Raw genomic sequence first — 23995 nt, 5'->3', positions numbered from 1 at the left:
TCCTGTATGCCTCTCCCAATCCATATCAAATAATATTGCATCTGCTGATCACAACCTAATCAACGCAACGATTGCCACCTCAACATGCTTCACCTCAGACTGTGTCCAGAGACTTCACGTGTGGAATGACAACCCTTCAGCTTCATTACTCGGGTAAGACCTTTCCTTTTATAGCACACTCTAATTTCATCTCAGGTGGTTCACTTTCTAACAAAGTCCCAAAACCTAGATATACACCAGTTTCTGTGAGAGAGAGCTTATGTTCACACGTATCCATAAACTACTGCAAAATATATACCTGAAAGCAGAAGTACACTAGAATTTGCAGTGAGTGCCCCCCTAACACTTCCTCTCCACTATTCCAAGCTTTGGGTCCATGATTGCTCAACAATTTGTTTGGCTTTGTATGTTAACTCTCTTTTCAATCACCAGGTCCCAGATGCCATCAGGATGCTAGCTAGGCTTCCCTGGATTGAAGACCCCACCAATGTGTCCTGGAGCTCAGCTTCCCCAGAGACCCACCCTACTAGGGAAAGAGAGAGGCAGACTGGGAGTATGCACAGACCAGTCAACGCCCATGTTCAGCGGGGAAGCAATTACAGAAGCCAGACCTTCTGCAACCCTCAATGACCCTGGGTCCATGCTCCCAGAGGGATAGAGAATGGGAAAGCTATCAGGGGAGGGGGTGGGATATGGAGATTGGGTGGTGGGAATTGTGTGGAGTTGTACCCCTCCTACCCTATGGTTTTGTTAATTAATCCTTTCTTAAATAAAAAAAAAAAGAAAAAAAAAAAAGAAAGGACTATGGCTCAGTAATGCTTGGCAATCATCATGAGCTGGATCTCAGGCAACTTGTTAATAAGGTCTTTATTAAATAAAGTCTGAAATGGCTAAAAAAAAAAAAGTTATCCTTTCCTTTGTTTTAGCCTCTGCTGACAGAAGTCAATTCGATTATTTGTGCCAGCTGAGAAGACTAGCTTGAATATATAGCAGGATTTGGAAAGCATTTCATCAGCCCACTGGTGACTGATCATTGAATTACCCTTGGAGAAACACTAAGGTTAGGCCACACTGTAACATGTGGTGCACCTGGTCAAGTGTATATAGTCCTAAGTGCAAGGACTTGTGCTAGGGTCTGGGTTCAAGGCCCTGGTTCCCCACAAGTGGTGAAGCTGGTCTGCATGTGTCTTATCTTTCTCTTTCCTTCTCTATCTTCCCCTCCTCTTTCAATTTCTCTCTGTCCTATCCAATAAAATGGAACAAAAAATGGCTGCCAGTAGCAGTGGATTCATAGCCCCAGCGATAGCGCTGGAGGCAAAAAAAAAAAAAAAAAAAAAGAGAGAGAGAGAGAAAAAGAAAAGCTAGTGTACATTTTACATAATACTTCAACACGACTTCTCAGAAACACGTCTACAAACTTACCTAACATCTTCTAATACAGGTACAGTGGCAATAATAGCAGTGATAATGTTTCAGGGTAATGTAAACGGGATGTAACAATCCTTTGAAACATACCTGATTGTAAGGGTTGCTCTCAAAGTCAGTCACCACAGATGGTTGGTTGTTATAGATGAGAGTAACTTGTGCCACAGTAGAAGGAGTTATCCCCCAGACTTTAATCCACCCAACATTCAGTGGGTTTGAGTCACTCAGATAATTATTATATATAGTCTGGATTATCAATCTGTTCTGTAAAGAATATATAAAGAAAACAATCCCGTAATAAGTATGTTGGCAACCGATGCCCCATTGGTAAATCTTAAAGAAACCTCAAATGACCACTAATTTGCTTCTTTTTTCTTTTTATTAATTAAAAGGCATTTGTTTTGGACATTGGAATATTATCCTTATTTTTCAATACATGTCTATAAAAGCTAAACTTTTAATCTATGAAAAATAGACAGTGGAGGAGAGAGGAAAGAAAATATATCACATATGTAGTAGTATATGAATAAAAAATCGGAACATAAATAGTTTGCAGTAAGGACAGGGACTTAATTCATCATGAGATGCTTATCAATAACACTTGAAAATATGGGAGACACACCTGGTTAAGGTCTAAATAGATAGTATAATGAAAATGTTGTAGATTTCTTTTATTGCCACCAGGGTTATCACTAGAGTCCCACTGCTCCTGATGGCCATACCCCACTCCTGTTTTTAGTACAGAGAGAATTTAATTGGGGAGAGGAGATAAAGTGAGACACTTCAGTATCATTTTACTTCTTGTAAAGCTTCCCTTTTGCAGGTGAGGAGTGGGGAATTAAACCTAGGTCCTTGTACACTCAACTGGGTATACCACCCTTGGCTTCCAAATATTATGGGAATTAAAAGGATGGAAAATTCAATAACGTAATAGTGTAGTCAAGAAAGGACTTGCTGGGACTGGGCACAGCAGGCTAAGCACACATAGTGTGAAACTAAAGGACCAGCTTTAAAGATCCTAGTTCGAGTCCCTGGTTCCCCACCTACGGGGAGGTTGCTTCGCAAATGGTGAAGCAGGTCTGCAGATGTCTGTCTTTCTCTCTCCCTCTCTGTCTTTCCCTCCTCTCTCGGTTTCTCTCTGTCCTATCCAACAATGACAACATCAATAACTACAATAATAAAACAACAAGGGCAACAAATGAAAATAAATAAATAATAAAAAAAGAAAGTCTCCTAAAATAACCTAAGACATAGGATGTTATATGTGTACAGGTTGTTGATCATGTTTAGTCTATAGCTAACTAGGACAATCTTGACAAAATTCTATAAAAACGTTTTTACCTGAGTTGCTGTAAAGTTTGCCAAGAAATAATTTCCATTTTCGTATGTGTCTGAAAGCAAATGGAGAAAATGAACAATGAATCATTACATTACCTGGAGCAGCAACTCTTGTTTTTCTACGTTAGACAATACCTCTGTGGGATCACAATTCCTGATCAAGCTCATCTTGATCTCCATAAAGAGTACTAGAGAGAAGAGCTGGCAGAAATTGTTAACCAGATTTGTGCACAGCTGTGCATACAAGATGAGGTGTTTTGAGGTGAAGATTAAAAGGATGAAAGTAGAAGAGAATCTGGAGATCAGGAAGAATGCACACAAGACACCCCGAGATGGAATAGTCACAAGTGAGCAAGCCTTTTGTGCTTTAATTATGTCATGCGGCATATTCGTCTCAGTGCACAAGGAAAACGTAACTTTCACCTGTGTCTGTACAGTAGCACTGCATACTGAAAAATGAGTGCACAAGCTAATTTACTGAGTCCAGTATAACTAGATAGCTGGTATTTCAAATGATTTTAAATTAATTAATTTATTAATTAATTTATTATTGGATAGAGACAGAGAGAAATTGATAGGGGAGAGATAAAGAGAGAGAGATATTTGCAGCCCTGCTTCACTACTTGGGAAGCTTTCCACCTGCAGGTGGGGACTAGGGGCTTGAACCTGGGCCCTTGCACGTTGTAACATGTACACTTAACCAGGTGTGCCAACACCCGGTCCATTTTAAATGATTTCTATTGTACAGAACTCAGTACATGATTGTTAAAAAAAAACGTGTTCTGGTGATAAGATGATTTGGAGGTATTGCCACATGCCGCAGCTGAGCAGTGCTCTCATTTCTGTCTTGCACTAAGATAAGACAACACCCTAGTTCTGTTATGGTTTCTGAACTTGATTAAATCTGACTGGCTAAAAAGAGAGTGGGAGCGAGAGCGAGAGAGAGAGAGAGAGAGAGAGAGAGCGAGAGAGAGAGAGAGAGGAGGGAATCTGGATTCAAATAAAAGTGAATGAAAGAGATGAAGAAGTTTGGAGGCTACCTTTTTGTCTGTTTTGTTTTAATGATAAAAAGAAAATGGTTTCTTAGTATTAAAAATAACAAAAAGTACTGAAAATGTTTTTTTTTTTTCTGATTTTCTATCTTTAAGATGTTTTCTTCAGTGAGAATATATCACCCTTAAAATGCAGAGAAGTAAAACCATTAAGTAGAAACATTACTAGTTGGGGCCAGTGGTGCACCTGGTTAACTAGTGGTGCACCTGGTTAACTGTACACAAAACAGTGTCAAAGGTCCCAGGTTCAACCCTCTGGTCCCCACTTGCAGGGGGAAAGCTTCATAAGTGGGGAAGCATGGCTGCAGGTATGTCTCTGTCTCTCTCCCTCTCTATCCTCCTTTCCCTCCTCAATTGCTCTCTGTCTCTATCTAATATATAAATAAAAATATAAACAAAATTTAAAAAGATATATTACTCATGAAAAGTGAATTATTTCAAACATTGCACTAAGTTACAAGATAAGAATGTTTTCTTTCACAGTGGTAAGTAATTAAGAAATGAATAAGATTTGGCCACTGTGTATCAATATTTCTATAAAAGTAACTGAGGAAGAGGGTATTCTGATTCCAGAATTAATTATTCTATGTAAAGCTGTCATATCCCTAGACTGAGGGGAAAAACACAAAGTAATATATATTTTTTCAATTAAAAGAAAACAGAGTATAAAAGTTTTCAGGTCATGCTTCTTCAGACAATATTTATTATGTGATACCCAGAACTTTAAAAAAATATTTTTATTATATTAATTTATTGTATAGAGACATCCAGAAATTGAGAGGGTAGAGGAAGATAGAGAGGGAAAGAAAAAAAGAGAGAAAGAAAAAAGAGAGAGGGAAAGAGAGAGACACCTGCAGCACTGTCTCACCACTTGCAAAGCTTTCCTCCTATAGATAGGGACCCGGGGCTTGAACCTGGGGGCTCAAACCTGGGTCCTTGCCCATTGTAACAAGTGTGCTCAACCAGGTGCGCCACCACCCCTCTCCCCCAGAACTTTTCTAAGGTCTAAATCATCTCCTGAGTGGACCTTTTGAGGGGAAAGAAGGTGTACAAATCACCACAATTGAGGGGTCAGCTAGATAATGAACATGTGTTCTCCATCAGAGCGAGACAGAAGATACAGAAGTCAATTATTCCTGTCTAAATCTGTGACAGCTGTTTGCTGAGCATGCAAAGACCAGGGCCATGGCTTTCTTAATCACAACAGAGAGACTCCTGGTTCATGTCAGTTACAGCCTAAGCTCTATGGTGTGGCTTTTCTGGATGCTGCCTGGAGACCCTGAAAAGTTCACACTCACCAATGCTTTGTCCATCATCCCAGAACATTTGACCCTCAGCTTCCCTATTCACATCCAAGGCAACAATCAATCCCATCTGATTCCGTCGGCTACGGGGACCAAAAAAAAAGTATAAATATATATTCATTTTTTTTCTAGATTTTAAGAATGAAACACATGTTCCATTGAAAATCGCATTCCAACCAGACTTGCCTGGACAGACAGCCCCACCAATGTGTCCTGGAGCTCCGATCCCCCAGAGCCCCACCCCACTAGGGAAAGAGATACACAGGCTGAGAGTATGGATCGACCTGTCAACGCCCAGGTTCAGCAGCGGAGAAGCAATTACAGAAGCCAGACCTTCCACCTTCTGCATCCCACAATGACCCTGGGTCCATACTCCAAGGGGGATAAAGAATAGGAAAGCTATCAGGGGAGGGGATGGGATACAGAGTTCTGGTGTTGGGAATTGTGTGGAGTTGTACCCTTCTTATCCTATGGTTTTGTCAGTGTTTCCTTTTTATAAATTAATTAATTACATAAAATCTTAAAAAAAAAAAAAGAAAATCTCATTCATGAAGATAATATGTCATTGCTGGCAGCGTAGGTGACAGTGAAGATGACTGTCTTAGTTCATCTCCCCAGGACTTCAAGTGTCATTGAACATGGGTTAATAGTAAGGAGACCGCTTTAGACAAGGGTTTCTGCCTTTATGTGGATTTAAACTGTCACTATCTGCTAAAAAATGAAAGTGAAAATTCTGAACAAAGCCAGAGCTGCACCCAGGCCAGGAAGGCAGCCTTTAGTTTGGCAAAAAATTAAATAAAAATGCCACTCATTGAATTGGCACGATGGAAATACTTCAAAAAGTAATGGACAGAATCAGGTGGATACAGAAAAATAGACTAGTTATTGGTTAAGATTATAGTAGAAAATAAACCTTTGGGGGGGTATAAATCGACCTGCCAATATCTATGTCCAGTGGAGAAGCAATTATAGAAGTCTTCCACCTTCTGCTCCCCAGAAAGTATTTTGGTCCATATTCCCAGAGGGATAAAGAATAGGGAAGTTTCCAGTGGAAGAGATGGGACACAGAACTATAGTGGTAAGAACTGTGTGGAAGTGCAGCCCTATTATCTTACAGCTGTGTTAATCATTATTGAATCATTTTAAAAAATAAGATGTAAAAGGGGAAAAAAGATAATATATCAACATGCACAAGGTTCTAAAAGAGAGGGAAATGCAAGGCTAAAGGGACTATGCTGAGACCTGACCCCCCACCTTCATGGAAAGACCTTATCTCACCGGAATGGACTGAAGGGGAAGATCTGGGAACAAGCAGACCCTTCAGGCACACAGGAAGACTGACTCCTGCCTGCACCAGACACATCCAGCCAGGAATATCTCTGAAGGGATCAGAAATCTAAGGCCACCAAACTCTTCTCATGCCAGAATTATTCCCTCAGCCAATACACTGTCTAAGACCCACCAGCCTGTCCCATGGTGGGCTCCTCAGCTCCTCCCCTGGTTGAGCTCTCTGGGTCCCAGCAGGGCTTCCCCCAGCAACTATAACTGGGCTTCTTAACTCTTATTCCTTCATCTCCACACCTGACTCTACTTGCCTCATTTGTGTCTCATTTCTTTTTATTTTTTTATATTTACTTATTTCCCCTTTGTGTTGTCCTTTTTTTTATTGTTGCTATAGTCATTATTGTTGTTGTTATTGATGTTGTCATTGTTATATAGGACAGAGAGAAATGGAGAGAGGGGGGGGAGACAGAGAGGAGGGGAGAAAGATAGACACTTGCAGACCTGCTCCACCGCCTGTGAATCGACTCCCCTGCAGGTGGGGAGCCAGGGGCTGGAACCAGGATCCTTACGCTGGTCCTTGTGCTTTGCACCTCGTGCGCTTAACCCGTTGCGCTACCGCCCAACTCCCTTGTGTCTCATTTTCAATACAAGCTACTTAAAAGCAAAAGAATCAGGAACTAGCAAGGTAGCTCACCTGTAGAGTGCACCTGCTTTGCCATGTACTTGACCTGGGTTCACACTTGTCCCCATTGGCACTAGAGAGAGCTTTAGTATGCAATATCTTTCTCTCTGTCTTTTCTGTTTCTATCCGGAAGAAACAAAAATAAATAAATAAATAAATAAATAAACAAACCTCAGTTTAAGGGTCTGAAGCCCAGATGACTATGATGATGACTGAGTAAATAAACAAATAAATATTACTAGGTGTGTATGTAGTTGTTGACGTTGTTGTATTCTGGGGACTTTGTCACTGCATGACACTACCACTCCCAGGGGGCTCTTTTTTTCCTTTCAACATTAGATGGAGTGACAGAGCAGCAGAGAAAAAGGAGAAATACCTCAGCACCATTCTGCTGCTTGCAACGCTTCCCCTGTACCTCAGGTTCCCATGCAGTGCCAGGGAAGAATAAAATATTTAAACTTTAATAAAACACAATAGTTTCAACGTTGAAGATCAAATCGACATGTTACTTGCACGTGCGCGCGCACACACACACACACACACACACACAGTAATACAATATGGCATAAATTGACAAGAAAGACGCCCCCTTCCTAAAAACCCTTGAATAGCTTCCAGACTACTATAGAATAACAAACAAACAAAACCAAAACATTTCTCCTCCATTTACCACCTCCAGAACCTGCCTCTGACCTATCTGAATTGTGCCTGTTTACTTCCTGTTCCTTATCTATCCGCTGGCTGAACAGAATGGCTTACTCTTCTTCAAACCTAACTTTTATTTTTCTTTTCACCTTTAGTTCTTAACTCCTGTTGGAATATTTCTTTCCTTTGTCTGCATATGCTGAAGCCCAATTTATGATGTATGAGTCAATTCAAAGCCCCATTTCCTATGTCCTTATACTTGACACAAGGATGACAAAGCTTCCAACACAAAGCTTCCCTGTAGAAGTCAGTCTAGAACCCCACGGGAGGGAACTGGGGAATGGTCCCAGTTATCTCCTCCTTCCCTCTCAACATCATCACAAACCAAAGAACTCGGGAGTCGGGCTGTAGTGCAGCGGGTTAAGCGCAGGTGGCGCAAAGCACAAGGACTGGCATAAGGATCCCGGTTCGAACCCCGGCTCCCCACCTGCAGGGGAGTCGCTTCACAGGCGGTGAAGCAGGTCTGCAGGTGTCTATCTTTCTCTCCTCCTCTCTGTCTTCCCCTCCTCTCTCCATTTCTCTCTGTCCTATCCAACAACAACAACAACAATAATAACTACAACAATAAAACAACAAGGGCAACAAAAGGGAATAAATAAATTAAATAAATATTTTTTTAAAAAAAAGAACTCACTTACTATTTCAAATTTTATGTTTTTAACAGCATGGAAAGAGGTACAAGTATGTCCTCCAAAGAATTTCCCCCCTGGAATTTTTAACACAGAACTACAGATAAAAGATCTTGTCAAGAATTATTTCTTGGGGGCCCTGTGGTGGTGCACCTGGCTGAGCGCACATGTTACAAAGCTCCAGGAGTAGATTCCAGCCCCCTGGTCTCCACCTGCAGGGGGAAACCTGTGAGTGGTGAAGCAGGGCTACAGGTGTCTCTGTCTCTCTCCCTCTTTATCGTTCCTTCCCTCTCAATTTCTGGCTGTCTCTGTCCAATAGATAAAATAAAGATAATTAAAAAAAATAAAAAGGTGGGAGTCGGGCGGTAGCACAGTAAGTTAAGCACACTGTTGGTATATTCCCTTCCCCCTGACCTCTGAGAAGAATTGGTTTGCCCCTTGCTAGTTTCGTGCCCTGCTTTCTCCCTGCCACCTATGCTAAGGACGGGCAGAGTCCCAGCAGCAGCAGCGGAGAGAGGATGATGGAGAAAAGCACATGGTGTGGTGATTTGCCCGTTCATGAATAAAGATTAAACTGCGTTCTCAGCCCAGCAGTGTGTCTCTGGTCGTCTCTGTTAACCGCCCGTGAAGCCAGCCTGGATAAAACAACATATGGCGCCTACAACGTGGGACCGGACCTGCGCATCTCTCAGATAAGTGAAGACAATTTGGCTACCTATGCACTATGGCCTTCTCTTCTGCTTGTGAAGAGATCTCCAAAGTTCTCTGCCCTTTCTTCACGAGACTGTTTTGCTGTTTCTGGAGCATTTATCTCTGGACCACTCTGTGGTTTCTGCCCAACGCCAGCCCGCAGGAGCCCAACGCCAGCCCGCAGGAGCCAGCTTTCTGCCGTGTGGCACATGGCACTGGGTGTGGGCTCCCTCCACACTGCTCGGCCACTGTGAGCAGGGCAGCAGACATGGCAGGGCCATGGGGCAGGGCCGGGGCAGCCTATCATGGCCTCCACCCCGGGGCACCTCTGCCCGCGCCTTCTGCACTGCTGGCCCGCCCGCCCTCGTGCTATGAAGTCTGGACAGATCCCGGAACACCTGGAGACCATGGGCTCCCTGCCGAAACTGGGCCCCCTGGCCGAGATCTCCAACTTGGGTCTGAAGGCAGACGAGCTAAAATACACAGAGATTTGTCCAGAGATCGCAACCTGCAATTCCTAGAAGTGAAGCTGCCTAAGAGGCCACCGCTGGACAACGCACTCCCAGAACGGCTAAGACAGTATAGATCTAAATTCATGTTTAAAATGACATGTCTTTGTAACAAAAGTTTCTCTCCTTGTATATTGAAGACCATGTGTATGTGTGTGTTTAAAGTTTGGTAATATTAACTTTAAGGTTAAGAATATAACTTTAAGGCTAAATTCTTACCAGGCAAAGTTAAATGAAAAAGGTTTTCAATGTAATTCTCATAAAGATAAAATTAACTTACATTTAAAGTCTGAGGTAAAAATTAGTTAACAATCAATATATTTTAAGTTGGTCAAAACAAAACCTGCGCACACCTAGGGTGTGTCTCTATCTTAAATGGGTGTAACAAAAGGTTAAACAGACTTGTTGATATGTAAAACTCTCGATTACCTTCCCTATTAGAAATGGTAGATTACACAATGGCTATGCTAATGATACTCATGCCTGAGGTTTTCTTTCCTTGATTCTCATGTTTACCTTTTCACATTCTATTGTTTAAACTTTAACCAACCTTAAAATCATTCTAAAAAAGACTTCTAATTGTAATAGTTATCAATTGTGATAAACTTCTAACCTGTTACAAGTTTGTTTCATAGTAAGTAAATTGCAGCTGTCAAGTTCTCTACAGAAAAGCAGAATTCCGGCAGCGGACCTTCCTCATACAACGCTTCAACCCCTGGCACTCTTCCGTGGACATCTGCTTTTGACTGGTACTCCTATTGGACTCACTGGTACACCCTTAGACACTTTGCACAAAAGTGCAAAAGTGCTGCTATATTTCTCAAACACTGACTGCAGCCAGCTGCCTTTGGGACTCTAGGCCATTCCCCACCCCCATGCTAGAAAATGCCCGTCGAGGCAAGTACGCCCCCCAGAGGCAGGAAATGTTTTTTTTAAGCTGATAAAGTTTTGCCCACAGAGGCAAAAAAAATGGCCCCCTCAGGCCCTCCCTTGGCAGCACACTGGTTCTTGTTACTTGCTTACATGTTTCTCCATGTTTGTGCCAGTTTCTTTTTTGAAAATGCCTGTACGATATAGGTTTCTGTTCACCCCACACCCCTGATACTGTGGTCATTTAGTTAAAAACAGAAGGGGGTATTGTTGGTATATTCCCTTCCCCCTGACCTCTGAGAAGAATTGGTTTGCCCCTTGCTAGTTTCGTGCCCTGCTTTCTCCCTGCCCCCTATGCTAAGGACAGGCAGAGTCCCAGCAGCAGCAGCGGAGAGAGGATGATGGAGAAAAGCACATGGTGTGGTGATTTGCCCGTTCGTGAATAAAGATTAAACTGCGTTCTCAGCCCAGCAGTGTGTCTCTGGTCGTCTCTGTTAACCGCCCGTGAAGCCAGCCTGGATAAAACAACAGCACACATGGCACAAAGCACAAGGACCAAAGGAAGAATCCCGGTTCAATCCCCCGGCTCCCCACTTGCAGGGGGAGTCGCTTCACAAGCAGTGAAACAGGCCTACAGGTGTCTATCTTTCTCTCCCCCTCTCTGACTTCTCCTCCTCTCTCCATTTCTCTCTGTTTTATTCAACAACAATGACATCAATAACAACAACAAAAATAACTTCAGCAATAAAACAAGGGCAACAAAGGGGGATAAATAAATAAATAAGTAAATAAATAAATATTTAAAAATTATTTCGTGATCTCAACCTATCTCAGATTCTCCTCAGAAGTCACCCAGGGATTCAGATCAATAGCCCAGTCTATGGCAGGGGAGGCAGCATAATGATTATGTAAAAGACTTTCATGCCCAAGACACCAAAGGTCCCAGGTGCAGTCCCCAACAATAGTAAGTACTAGAGTTGAAAGGTGCTCTGAAAAAAAAATTTAAAAAGGAGGTGGAGGAGGAAGAGAGGAAGGGGAAGGAGAGTGGGAGGGGGAAAAAGAGTCCTTTATAATTAGATTTATTAATCCTAGAGTCTTTCCTAGTCAAGAATCACCAGCTTCCTATTAAGCCACCTCATAACAACCAAAAACGGCCTCTCCTCTCACCTTAAGTAAGTGTTCACTGCTGGCTCTTGAAAGGGCAAGATGTAGCCTCCTCTGATGTGAAGGTTGATGTGCCCCAGAGGAGCCTCCAGGGTCTTTCTCTCACCCACTGACTGGCTGCCAGATCCCTAGAAGGCAGGGAGAGCACGGGTCAGGAATGACGGGAGCCAAGCAAAGGGAATGCTTGCATATTACTACAAGTTCTGGGATGCATTGGATCGACCTTCTCGTGGTGCATCCCGTGAGAGTACCCATTCATTGGGGAAACTGAAGATCCTTCCTAGCCGACTGAATCCACATGGATCCCAGTCACTTTCAAAGCCAGCAACAAGCAGCTCCTGACAGCTTTCAACCTGACCTGTTGACTGGCTATGGAAGAAGGGCAAACGCTAGAAGAAGAAGAAGAAGAACTACAAGTTCTTGCTATTTCAAGGAGGCATGCTGGAACATCAGCAAAACACTGCAGATCTAAGAGGGGGGAAAATTCTGATTTCAGGCTCAGGGAAAAAAAAAAACAACTAGTATAGCCACAGGACCTTTACTAGCTGTCTACAAAATGGAGGACCCCCCCCCCAACTCTTCATCTGCATTATTCCAGCCTTTAGGTCGATGATTGGCCAACAGTTTGTTCGGCTTTGTATGTTAACTCTCTTTTTAGCCACCAGGTTCCAGATGCTACCATGATGCCGACCAGCCTTCCCTGGACAGACAACCCCACCAATGTGTCCTGGAGCTCCAATTTCCCAGAGTCCCACCCCACTAAGGAAAGAGAGAGACAGGCTGAGAGTATGGATCGACCTGTCAGTGCCCATGTTCAGTGGGAAAGCACTTACAAAAGTCAGACCTTCCCCCTTCTGCATCCCACAATGACCTTGGGTCCATACTCCCAGAGGGTTAAAGAATAGAAAAGCTACCAGGGAATGGGATACAGAGTTCTGGTGGTGGGAACTGTGTGGAGTTGTACCCCTCTTATCCTACGGTTTTGTCAGTGTTTCCTTTTTATTAAAAAAAAATCTGATTTCTAGTTTTGCTAAAAACATAGAAACTTAGTCTTCCTCTGTATTTTACATAAAATAGAGACAGGGAGGTGTCAGATATTACCTATTCATGCACCCATGGATACTTTTCTTTAAGCAAACCTTGGAAAACTGAAAGGTGGAAAAGTAATCCCTTAGGAAAGAAGTTCCTAGACATCAGGAGAAACTGCCAGCCTCCTCTCTCCCCTGAATATACCAATTCAGTGTATCACAAAAGATGTCTGCACTCACCGTGCTGTATTCATACCAACGGGCTCTGGGAAAGTAAGCGTTGACTGTGGAAGTGTACTGAAACAGACAATTTGTTCAGAGTTTTGAGTATCCCGATAATGAAATTGTAAATAAAAAAAAAATCTTCCTATAGATTTACAATTCAAATTTGGGATTTGTATCAGTTACTTTAACAGTTGGGAAAGCTTGAAGAAGATCCTGGGCAATTTTTTCTCCAAACACACAAACAAGAAAAATATCTTTTAAATATGTGTTTAGAGTTGCTACCTTGTACATGTGTGACTTCACTTCTCAGGGCCATTTATTCGTTTAGGCAAAGAGACAGAGACAGGGAAAGTGATAAATACCATAACACAAGAGCTTACTCTAGTGCCATGGGATCTCCCATGTGGTGCTGGAGTTTGAACTTGGGTCATGCATAACAAGGTCTGTGCACTGCCCAGTGTTCTCATTCTCGTTCTCTCTCTCTCTCTCTCTCTCTCTCTCTCCCCTCCCCAAAGATCAAGTTTATGAGAGTGAAGCAAAACATTAAAATGAGAAGGCAATTATGGTTGTGACTTGAAAAATATCCATTTTTAATCATATTTTTTTAAAAAAAATTTTTATTTATTGGACAGAGACAGAGATTGAGATGGGAGGAAGCGATTGAGAGGTAGAGAGACACCTGAAGAAATGTTTCGTGCCCCCCCCCCCACCCTTGTGAAGCTTTGCCTCTGCAGATAGGGATTGGGAGCTTGAACCTGATTCCTAGAACATTATACATGAGCTGAGCGTTCACAGTTGTGCCACTACCCAGTCTCAGGATGTGACACTTTAATGCATATGGAGACCTTGAAAACTGACAGCCAACCTCCCCTTGAGGGGTCTAGAAATACCTTTGATTTACAGCAATGATTTTGGGGGCTGGCTGTTAACATACCCTGTTGAGAGCAGATGAGCAGATTACCATATGCAAGGACTTGGGTTCTTGCTCCCCTCCTTATCTTTGGAAGTGGTGAAGCAGGTTCACAGGTGTCTCTTTATTTCTCTCCCTCTCTACCCCAACTCCCTCTCTCAAAGTCTCTCTGTCCTATTAAATTAAATAGAAAAAAAATAAAATAAAGGAAAAAAGTGGCCTCCAGGAGAGATGGATTACTCATGCAGGCACTAGGTCCAGCGATAACTCTTGTGGCAAAAACAAACAACAACAACAACAAAAACAACAAACTCAGTGAACTTGGACAGATGACTAGACAATTTTTAACTCATCTAATTGCCCATTATGCCCTTCAGATAATGGGTCAGAGGGCTTTCGGATCTTAACTGTGGACTCACACTTTGTAGCACGGGACTGATTAAGATGGCAGGGCCCAGCATGAACTGATCATCAATATCCCACGTTGCATTGTCACCTGTAAACCTTAAAAAATATGCATGAAAGATTAAGCTACTGTGTGTGACTGTGAAGAGGGGTCATTCATGAGGGCTTTATATACTCACTCATGGAGAAGGGGCCGGATGACGGTGCTGCCCTCAACGTGAGCCTTATGCATCAGTGTGTAGAAGTAGGGCAGAAGAGTGTATCTGATTTGCAGGACAGTTTTTGAGTATTTTTCAAAGGTGGAGTTCCAGGCTACAGGGTCTTGTCTCTAAAGGTGGATAGGAGCAAAGGTCAAGCCACTTATTTATTTTTATTTTATTTTACTATGAACAGAATATTCACCAAAGAAGAAATACAAAAGGCCAACAGACATGAAAAAAAAGTGCTCCAAGTCATTGATGGTCAGAGAAATGCAAATTGAGATGACAACAACGAGATACCACTTCACTCCTGTGAGAATGTCATACATCAGAAAAAGTAGCAACAACAAATGCTGGAGAGGTTGTAGGGGTCAAAGGAACCCTCCTGCACTGCTGGTGGGAATGTCAATGGGTCCAACCCTTGTGGAGAGCAGTCTGGAGAACTCTCAGGAGGCTAGAAGTGGACCTACCCTGTGAAGCTGCAATTCCTTTCCTGGAGATATATCCTAATAACCCAACACACTTCCAAAAAGATTTGTGTACACCTATGTTCTTAGCAGTACGTTTTGTAATGGCCAAAACCTGGAAACCACTTCTTTACCCCACTCTGCTGAGAATCAGAAAAGCAGCCACAGGCACATGCTATGTGGGTAGCACACACTGTCTCCCTTCACTTCAACCCTAGCTTTCTTTCCCTTCAACCTTGCCATGTCACTAAACGAGAATTTCTTCCTCCCTTCTTTTGATCACAAATGTCAAATTCTCTTGCATAGGATCAACCTTGGTCCTGGACATGGGTGGAGAGATAGGTCCCTATGAAGCACTTGGATGTTTTGTGGGGGAAAATATTCTGAAAGCAGAGGGGTGCTCCTTTAATTTTAGCTCTCTAGGAAGCTATAAAAAGTCCCTCCTGCAGTCAGCATAATGACTATGCAAACAATTTTTATGTCTGGGGCTCTGGACCTCTCAGGTTCTATTACCGGTATCACCATAGACAGAGCTGAACAGTACCCTCAGATATATAAATATATATATGAATATATATTTCCCAAATGTGTGTGTGTGTATGTATGTCTGTGTGTGAACAAGTACGTTCCTAAAAATGGCTGACAATTCTAGGGTTTCGAACTCTGTGAGTATTCCAAGAAAAAGAAAGGAAACTGGTAATTTTGAATGATCATTCTCAAATTCAGCTTAGCTACATTTTAATGCACCTCTTTCTTTACAACTAGATATAATTAAAGCCCCAGGGTCTTAGCTTACACACATTAACTACCAGTTTTTACAACTCAATTTCTACATGATAAAAGTAGCTTGTTGGCACATCATTCACCCATCATAAGTTTATGATCACCATGGAATTTGTAAATTCACTGTGAGCAGCAGACACCCTTAAGAAAGTCCTGTCCAACAGAGACTTCAGCTCTGTTTGCTACTGCTGCCCAGGAGTCTGAGTGAACAAGATGTTACCAGAATGGAAAGAAATGTAATTTTGCCTTTATTCCTCCCTGAAACTCATTCCTGTTCTCAATACCCAACTCCACAAAACAAGGTAAAACATAGGGTGAGACATCATTAAGCTAGAGTCTGTTGTAGCAGATCCAAGGATGTGAGGTGTGTTGAGGGCCCAGTGCCCTACTGTGGAAGAAAGTGACGTGTTGATGAGTGGCTTGGTTTGTGACCCGTATTCTGGGGAGATACGATAGTTGCACATGAGACAAAACCCATGTAATTCATCAATTACCCAAGAAAGTCATCTAGTTACACACATACACACACACACACACACACACACACACACACACACACACACACACACACACACACACACACACACACACATACACCCTTGCCTTTGTTCTCCCAAATAAAATGAATTTGTAAGACTTTGCATTCTCATTCTCATTTTGCTCAGTTCTAAAGGAATCCTCTGTCTCTGCCTGTCTCTGTGTCTTTCCAACAGTCTGGGTGACTGTATTCAACATCAACTGTCCATCAAATGCACTAATCTAGGTTGGGGCCTCCAGGAATGCCAGTATAATATTGTTGGGCTAAAAACAAATTGTGATTTGTAGCCATATAATGGCAATAGCATAAACTATTGCATCACCTTTGCCCCAATGTTGTTGTGGTTCCTGGAAAAAGGATAAAAGGCTCCCAGCTGCATCCAGCGCACACACATCTCATAGTCAGCATCTCCGAAGAATCCACAAATATCTGCTCCTGTCTGAAAAGATACAAAACCAAAGCAGAAGAAATATGAAAATATACGGGACCTACATCACATCAATGGGGAGAACAGTTAATAATATTCACATAGGAGCCATTCTCTGTCTTAATCCAGATTTCTAATCCTAGTCTCAACTCTGACACCACTTTCCCCAAAAATATTTTTAGTCCACCTACATGTTAGCTATCAGGCTCAGGCAAAAATTACTAAAGTCATAGACTCCTAGGAATACACCTAAAATAGACTTCCTAGCTTCTCATGCGAAGACCCCTGATTTCATTTTCTCTATTCCTACCTTTGGGTTCCTGCTTATTAAACAATTTGTCCTGCTTTCTATCTTACTGACTCTCAGCCACCACGTTGCAGATGCTACTTATAATACCATCCTGATATTCCTGGGCAGACAACCTCACCAGTGTGTCCCCAAACTTTACCTCCCCAGAGCCCCAACCCACTAGGGAAAGACAGAAACAGACTGGGAGTGTTGACTGACCTGCCACCACCCATGTCCAGAAGTCAATACAGAAGCAAATACAGAAATCAGACCTTCCACCTTATGCATCCCATAAAGAATTTTGGCTCATAGTTCCAGAAGGATAAAAAATAGAGAAGTTTCCAATGCTGAGGGATGGGACATGGAACTCTGGTAGGGCCAACTGTATGCTATTTTACTATCTTGTAAATCATTATTAAATCACTAGTAATTTTTTTAAGCAAAAGGTACAGTATTTATAGGGTGCAAATACGGTAGAATTTAACCAGACAAGTAGTCGTGGTTTCAACAGATCCGACTTACATAAGGTATTCCAAAGAGACTGAACTCCATCATGCCTGCAATAAGGAAGCACAGCTTTGTCAGACACAGCAGCTGCTGAGAACTGATCATTGGAAGCCTTGGATCACTTGTCATGGCCCAAGAGCTTCAATATTCTAGACTGACAGATGGATGTTTACTAAAACTCTACTGGTTCATGCAGTGCCTTTCAAGAACTCAGCCCACATGGATGTTGATTAGGCAAAGACAGTGCAGCTGGAAGGCTCACACCCAACCCCCTCCCAATCAGCTGAGGCCTCTCACATCCGCCCACACACCAATGATCGATTTCTTCAGTTGGTCCCATTCAGCTCTGTTGTTTCCCAGCCAGTGTCCTCCCCAGCGTCCAGAAGAAGGGAATGTGGAGCTGGTGATGATAACCCCTCGTTGTCCTGTCACCTCCTGCACAGCTCTGGTTGGAAGAGAACAAGGAGGTGAGCTGGAGGTGATACTAAGAATGGATGGCCCTGGAGCTTACGAAACCCACTTTGGATCCAATGGATGCCATCTTGCCACTAAGTGGCCAGACTGAGACTGTGAGTTAGTAAGCACAGCCTGGCTCAGAAGTTCATTCTTTCCTCCTTAATGGAGACTAGAGAAGGAAGAAGGGACCATCTGTCACACTGGGCTAGGCTAGGCTAGGCTAGGCTAGAGTTAATCACTGAGTTGGGAGAAATAGCAGGAAGTTCTGGGTGTACTTATCTTGCAAAATGGCAGAAGTCTGACAGTTCAGAGTAGGCAAACTGGAAGGTGATAAAACCACCAGAATGAAACAAAGAAGAGAATGCAATGATGCAGGAGGAGGGCATGTGGTCAAGTGTGTCCAGTCAAGGCAATGAACCTGACTAACACCAGGCCTACCACGGGGAATAATACCACCTTGTAAACAGCTATGTGAGAATGGGACACAAAGAAAAGGAAAAAAAAAAATAGCCCAAGGTGATCCCTACCTCATTATGTCATTTTAATAATAAGCATTGTGTTTTTTTTTTTTTTTTCACCCATCACCCTCCCCCTGTGGTTTTTTTCTGTATGCATTATGGGTAAGCACATGCACTGAGCACTATTAGCTATGTAACATCCAGCTTGTCAGTCAATTAGGTAATCTCAGACTTTTCTCAATTTTTTGCTTAAAAACACACCAAGTCCTCTACCTCAGGGCTCATCTCCCTTTTGAGGAGTGAGCTCACTCATTCTTGGAGACTACTTTTTCTGACTAACTTTGCAAAAAAAAAAAAAAAAAATCCTCTTTGCTTCAAATTTTTCTGTGTCAATCTTCAAATCTTTGTTGATTGTTACAAGGACCAAAGTGGTTGTTTCTCCATTCAAGCATACCCTATAACGCATCTGAATGTCACAAGCACACTTGCAACCTTCTGTTTGAAGACACTTGTTAACTATGACTGTGAACCTAGATTATGACGTCTATTCATGAACAAGCACTTTTTAAAAGTATTTACTTACTCCCTTTTGTTGCCCTTGTTGTTTTATTGTTGTAGTTATTACTGTTGTTGTTACTGATATCATCATTGTTGGACAGGACAGAGAGAAATGGAGAGAGGAGGGGAAGACAGAGAGCGGGAGAGAAAGACAGACACCTGCAGACCTGCTTCACTGCTTGTGAAGTGACTCCCCTGAAGGTGGGGAGCTCAGGGGCTCGAACCCGGAGCCTTCCCTTGGTCCTTGCGCTTTGTGCCATGTGTGCTTAACCCGCTGCGCTACCACCCACCTCCCGACTCTCTCTTACAAGCACTTTCTTAAAGTGTACAACAACCTGATTGGTTAACAGATTTTTATTGCAAAGAGAAACTCCAATGAGGCAGGTTTGGTGCTCTGGTTTATTTTGTTGTTGTTTCTTTGCTCATTTATACTGTCTCAAATAAAAAGAGCAAGGCAGATAGAGAAAAAGGACAAAACAAACAAACAACAACAACAAAACGTAGTACCTAGGTTCCCTTCACTGTAGTAAGGACCAGACTTGAGCCTGGGTCAAACATATGGTAAAGTAGTGCCATCTTTATCTATCGGAGCTATTTTTCTGGCCCTGCTGCAGCTTGAGTCAGATAACTTCCTCCTTAAAAGCATCAGCTATGTGAAAGCAAGAGTAAGAGTGCTGATCTAATGAAATTCATGGTAGAACATCTGCAGGCATCTCATCACCTAAAAATGTGAATTTCTTTTCTTGTTAAACAATCTAATTAAGTAGTTGTCTATATGGAGGTAGAAAGTGGGCAACGGGTAAAGTCTAGAAGAGATATTTATGGGAAGATTACAGGCACTACCTAATTGTTTTCAGGTAAAGTGTTTTACAACTTTTCAAACAAGGTTCTCTTGACACTCTTGTACTTCTAGGAATAGGAGCAAATAAATGCTAGATAATTTGTAAAAGGGGTTTACAGAGCAAGGAGGCATATCTGAGATCCAGGGTAGATACAACTACAGTTCATTATTTTTGTTGTTGCTGTTGTTGTTTCTTAGTATTTACTAAACTGTGCTATTTTTAGATAAAGAAAGAAAAATAGAATAGGTTGTGTTACAGTAAGGAAGTTGCTCTACCCAGTGAACTATTTCTCCAGCCCCTTCAATAACAATTTAAAAAATATATCTAGGGGGTCGGGCTGTAGCACAACAGGTTAAGGACACATGGTGTGAAGCTCAAGGACTGGGGCAAGGATGCTGGTTCGAGCCCCCAGGTCCCCACTTGCATGAGGGGTCACTTTACAAGTGGTGAAGCAGGTCTGCAGGTGCCTATCTTTCTCTCCCCCTCTCTGTCTCCTCTCCCTTCTTGATTTCTCACTGTCCTATCCAACAATATCAATGACAACAATAACAATAATGAAAACTACAGGGACAACAAAAATGGGAAAAAATGAACTCCAAGAGTAGTGGATTCGTACTGCAGGTACCAAGCCCCAGCAATAACCCTGGAGGCAAAAAAAAAAAAGTCTTTCAATGCAAAGTCTATCTTCTGCATGCAGCCTGAGTCAGAAAATAAACTAATGAAAATCAATGAGTGAGTATAAAAGCCTACAAGTAGATCCTAGTACATAATGTAATCTAAATGTTTATTATGGAAATCATTATAAAGGAAAAATACAGATGAAATATTCAATAAACGATGCCAGAAAATGACACTAGCTACTGTAGTGGAAATGGGGTGTGTGTGTATAATTTCCCCTCTATAACATTAAACAAAATAAAACACAGACAAAGTGGAGTCTTTCCTGTTGGTCTCCGCCCAGACTGAATACCTAACATCAGAGCAGTTACAATCTCTCCTAAAAGTGCAACTTTCAGTCAGTCAGTCTGGAGTTTCCTCCTCAGGACTGGTGAGATGAGAGGGCTTCACCTGAGATAATCTCTCCTTCCCCTCGTTGCCTCCCCCCACCCCATCTTCCCAACTACAACAAAACACTAAGAAATAAATGAAACTAACGGTGAAGACCTGGGTTTGAACCCTGCTCTATGCCTTCAGGGTGGACACTTTACAAACTGTGAGGCAGGTCTGCAGGAATCTAATTTCTCTCTTCCTCTGTCTCCCCAACCCTTCTCAATTTGTTTCTGTCCTATCAAATAAAATACAAAAAAAAAAAAAAAAAAAAAGGAAAGGATGGCTTCTGGGAGTGGTGAATTTGTAGTGTCAACACTAAGCCCCAGCCCCAGCAACAGCCCTGGTGGCAATAAAAAATTAAATTAAATTAAAAATGTAAAATCTAGTAACTGCTGGATAACTTTATTTTAAATTGATTTAATAACGATCAACAAGACCATAGGATAAGAGGGGTATAATTCCACACAATTCCCACCACCAGAATCCCATCCCATCCATTGGAAGCTTTCCTATTCTTTATCCCTCTGGAAGTATGGACCCAGGATAATTATGGGAAGCAGAAGGTGGAAGGTCTGGCTTCTGTAATTGCTTCTGCACTGGACATGGGCATTGGCCAGTTGATCCATACTCCCAGCCTGTCTCTCCCTTCCCCTAGTGGGGTGGGGCTCTGGGGAGGTTGGGTTCTAGGACACATTGGTGAGGTCAACTTCCCAGGGATAACTTTAAGAATATACCCAAGGCCATCTAACTTCTCACTTCATTTATTTTTTATTATTTATTTTTCTTTGATATTATAGAGAGAAATAGAGAGAGGAAGGGAAGATAAAAAGGGAGAGAGAAAGAGAGACATGAAGCTTTCCCCCTGCAGGTGAGGACTTGGGCTTAAACCTGGGTACTTGCACTTAATAACATGTACATTCAGAAACTGGGTATTCCATCTCTTGGCCCTGACTTCTTATTTTAAATAATCGAATTTAGCAACTTACCTGTCTGCCTCTGATAAATGTATTCTGTAGTGGTGCGGTTGCTTAGGCAAACTTGCCACTTGTTATAACATTCATCCATCATATTGGCATCCTGGAGAGCATGCTCAGTATATACAAGACAAGGCAAACACAGTAAGCATTGCTGTGATGATGAAAAAACACTCACTCATAGGTGGGTCTGGTCTGGGACCACCCATAGAGGCTGTGCACATCGTAGTGTCGCACAGGGGAGCCATCGATCAGCATCTGCTGTCCCTCCATGCACAGGGTCTTGTTGCTGAGGCCCTTGTCCCTAGATTCCAGATCTGAGAAAACACACTGAGTTAGTCCTCAAGCCATTTGATTTGCACATTTCCTAGAAGTTCCCAGCATCCTGACATTTCTCTGTCTCTGTCAATAGTTTTGATACCAGTAACAGCATCAATTCTAAGATTTTTTTTTCTTGTCTCCAACATCAATAAACTCTGACTTATGAGCAATGAGTGGTATGAACAAGACATGAGATAGAGAAAGGGAATGATCTTTCTTATATTTATGTATTGAATAGAGACATAAAAATCAAGAGGGAAGGAGGAGGTAGAAAGGGAGACAGACAGAGAGACAACTGCAGTGCTGCTTCACCACTTGTGAAGCTTTTCCCTTGCAGATGGGTACTGGGGATTTGAACCTGGGTCCCTGTGCACTGTAGTGTAAGGACTTAACTAGGTGCACCAGTGCCTGGCCCCAAGAAAAGGACTTTTTGTTTTTTTACTTCAAAGCTAAAGTCTCTAGAGTGCTTAGTAATTCATTCGTTATTAAGTCAATCACTTCCACATGATGGTAATGTTTTCAAGGACATAATTTGTTCTTCTCAACTTTGTATTGTGTCTAAATTGTTGTGCTCTTCTAGAACTTGTCTGACACACAAATGTGAAGTAACCAAAAGAACAAATGAAAGAGGAAGCTGAAAAGACAGAAAGGCACTGAAGAAGGAATGAAAAAAGGGTGGGGGGAAGAAGAGAGGGAGGAGGGAACTGGTGAGCAACAGAAAGAAAAGCAGTGACAGAGACATACAGATACTTGGATTCCAGATTCTGTCCCACAAGTTACATTTTTTAAAAAAAAAATTATTTATTTATTACTGGATAGAGACAGAGAGAAACTGAGAGGGTGGAGGCAGATAAAGAGGGAGAGAGACAGAGAGACACCTATAGACCTGCTTTACCACTCACGAAGCTTTTCCCCTGCAGGTGGGGACCAGGGACTTGAACCTGGGACCTCTTGCACTATATTGTGTGCACTTAGCCAGGCGTGCCATCTCCTGGCCCTGCACAAGTTCCTTTTAAGAAAATCAGTTATTACATTCTCTGGGCTGAGAGCATCCAGCTTTCTGAGATGCCTTTGATGACAAGGCCCTGTGATCCCTGATTTCTGTTTGTACCAGGGGACGATCAGTGTTCTCATGAAGTGTCTTCAAGTGTGAGCAGAAAGAATTCTGGGACCAGTATTTTATACTCTAGTCAGATGAGAGGGAGAAAGATGGAAAGGGAGAAAAACAGACAGTGAGAGACATACTATTTAACAGACACAGAGGGAGAGAAAGTTTGGTGGATGGAGTTATTCACAGCTCTAGTGATTAGTCCATTAGTTATCAAAGTACTCAGATAAGCCAAGCCTTGCTTGGCCTCCTCCTCCATACTTTATTATTGATTATATAAATCATGTAATTATGGCATGATTCATGAGGAATTTGTTTGTTTACATGCATTGGCCATTCTGTTTGGGGAGGTGGTATATCAAGTTTAAGAGTATTTTCCCCTCTGTTAGGAGGAGATGAACAGAGGGCTCTGAACTCCAGGTCCTCCAGGATCTGAACAGGATATGCCATCACCCAGAGAGAAGAGACCTGGGAGTCAGGTGCTGCTTCTATTATCTGAGAGGGAAGAGGGGAAAGGAAGGACACTTAAAAGTTGTAATAAGTGTAGGTGTGGCATAGAAAGGCAGAGCTTTAGAAGTGAATAAAAATGGACACAACCACACACACACACACACACACACACACACACAATGTTTCCCCTCTCTAAAATGTGGCTGTCCTTTGACTATAAAGAGAGAGAGAGAGAGAGTCAGGTGGTAGCGCAGTGGGCTAAGCACACATGGCAGGAAGTGCAAGGATCCTGGTTGGAGCCCCCGGCTCCCCACTTGCAGGGGAGTCAGTTACTTCACAGGTGGTGA

The 23995-nt window shown here is 42.4% G+C and overlaps 1 protein-coding gene across 1 annotated transcript in view; it reads right to left on the bottom strand.

The window, feature by feature from the left end:
• The window catches only part of LOC103112856 (probable maltase-glucoamylase 2), a 109366-nt gene that overhangs the window by 7540 nt on the left and 77831 nt on the right, over positions 1-23995 (bottom strand). The window contains exons 36-46 of the mRNA XM_060195670.1: positions 21948-22086; positions 17743-17876; positions 17447-17481; positions 16531-16647; positions 14400-14548; positions 14235-14319; positions 12921-12977; positions 11656-11780; positions 5114-5202; positions 2767-2816; positions 1516-1689 (exon numbers count right to left, since the gene is read on the bottom strand). Coding sequence (XP_060051653.1) covers positions 1516-1689; positions 2767-2816; positions 5114-5202; positions 11656-11780; positions 12921-12977; positions 14235-14319; positions 14400-14548; positions 16531-16647; positions 17447-17481; positions 17743-17876; positions 21948-22086 — 1154 coding nt within the window. The remainder of the gene's footprint in view (positions 1-1515; positions 1690-2766; positions 2817-5113; positions 5203-11655; positions 11781-12920; positions 12978-14234; positions 14320-14399; positions 14549-16530; positions 16648-17446; positions 17482-17742; positions 17877-21947; positions 22087-23995) is intronic.

Source organism: Erinaceus europaeus, chromosome 8, assembly GCF_950295315.1.
Source record: "Erinaceus europaeus chromosome 8, mEriEur2.1, whole genome shotgun sequence".
NCBI classification, from domain to species: domain Eukaryota; kingdom Metazoa; phylum Chordata; class Mammalia; order Eulipotyphla; family Erinaceidae; genus Erinaceus; species Erinaceus europaeus.
Note: the sequence above shows the minus strand (reverse complement) of the source record. Positions and strands in the feature narration are given on the sequence as shown.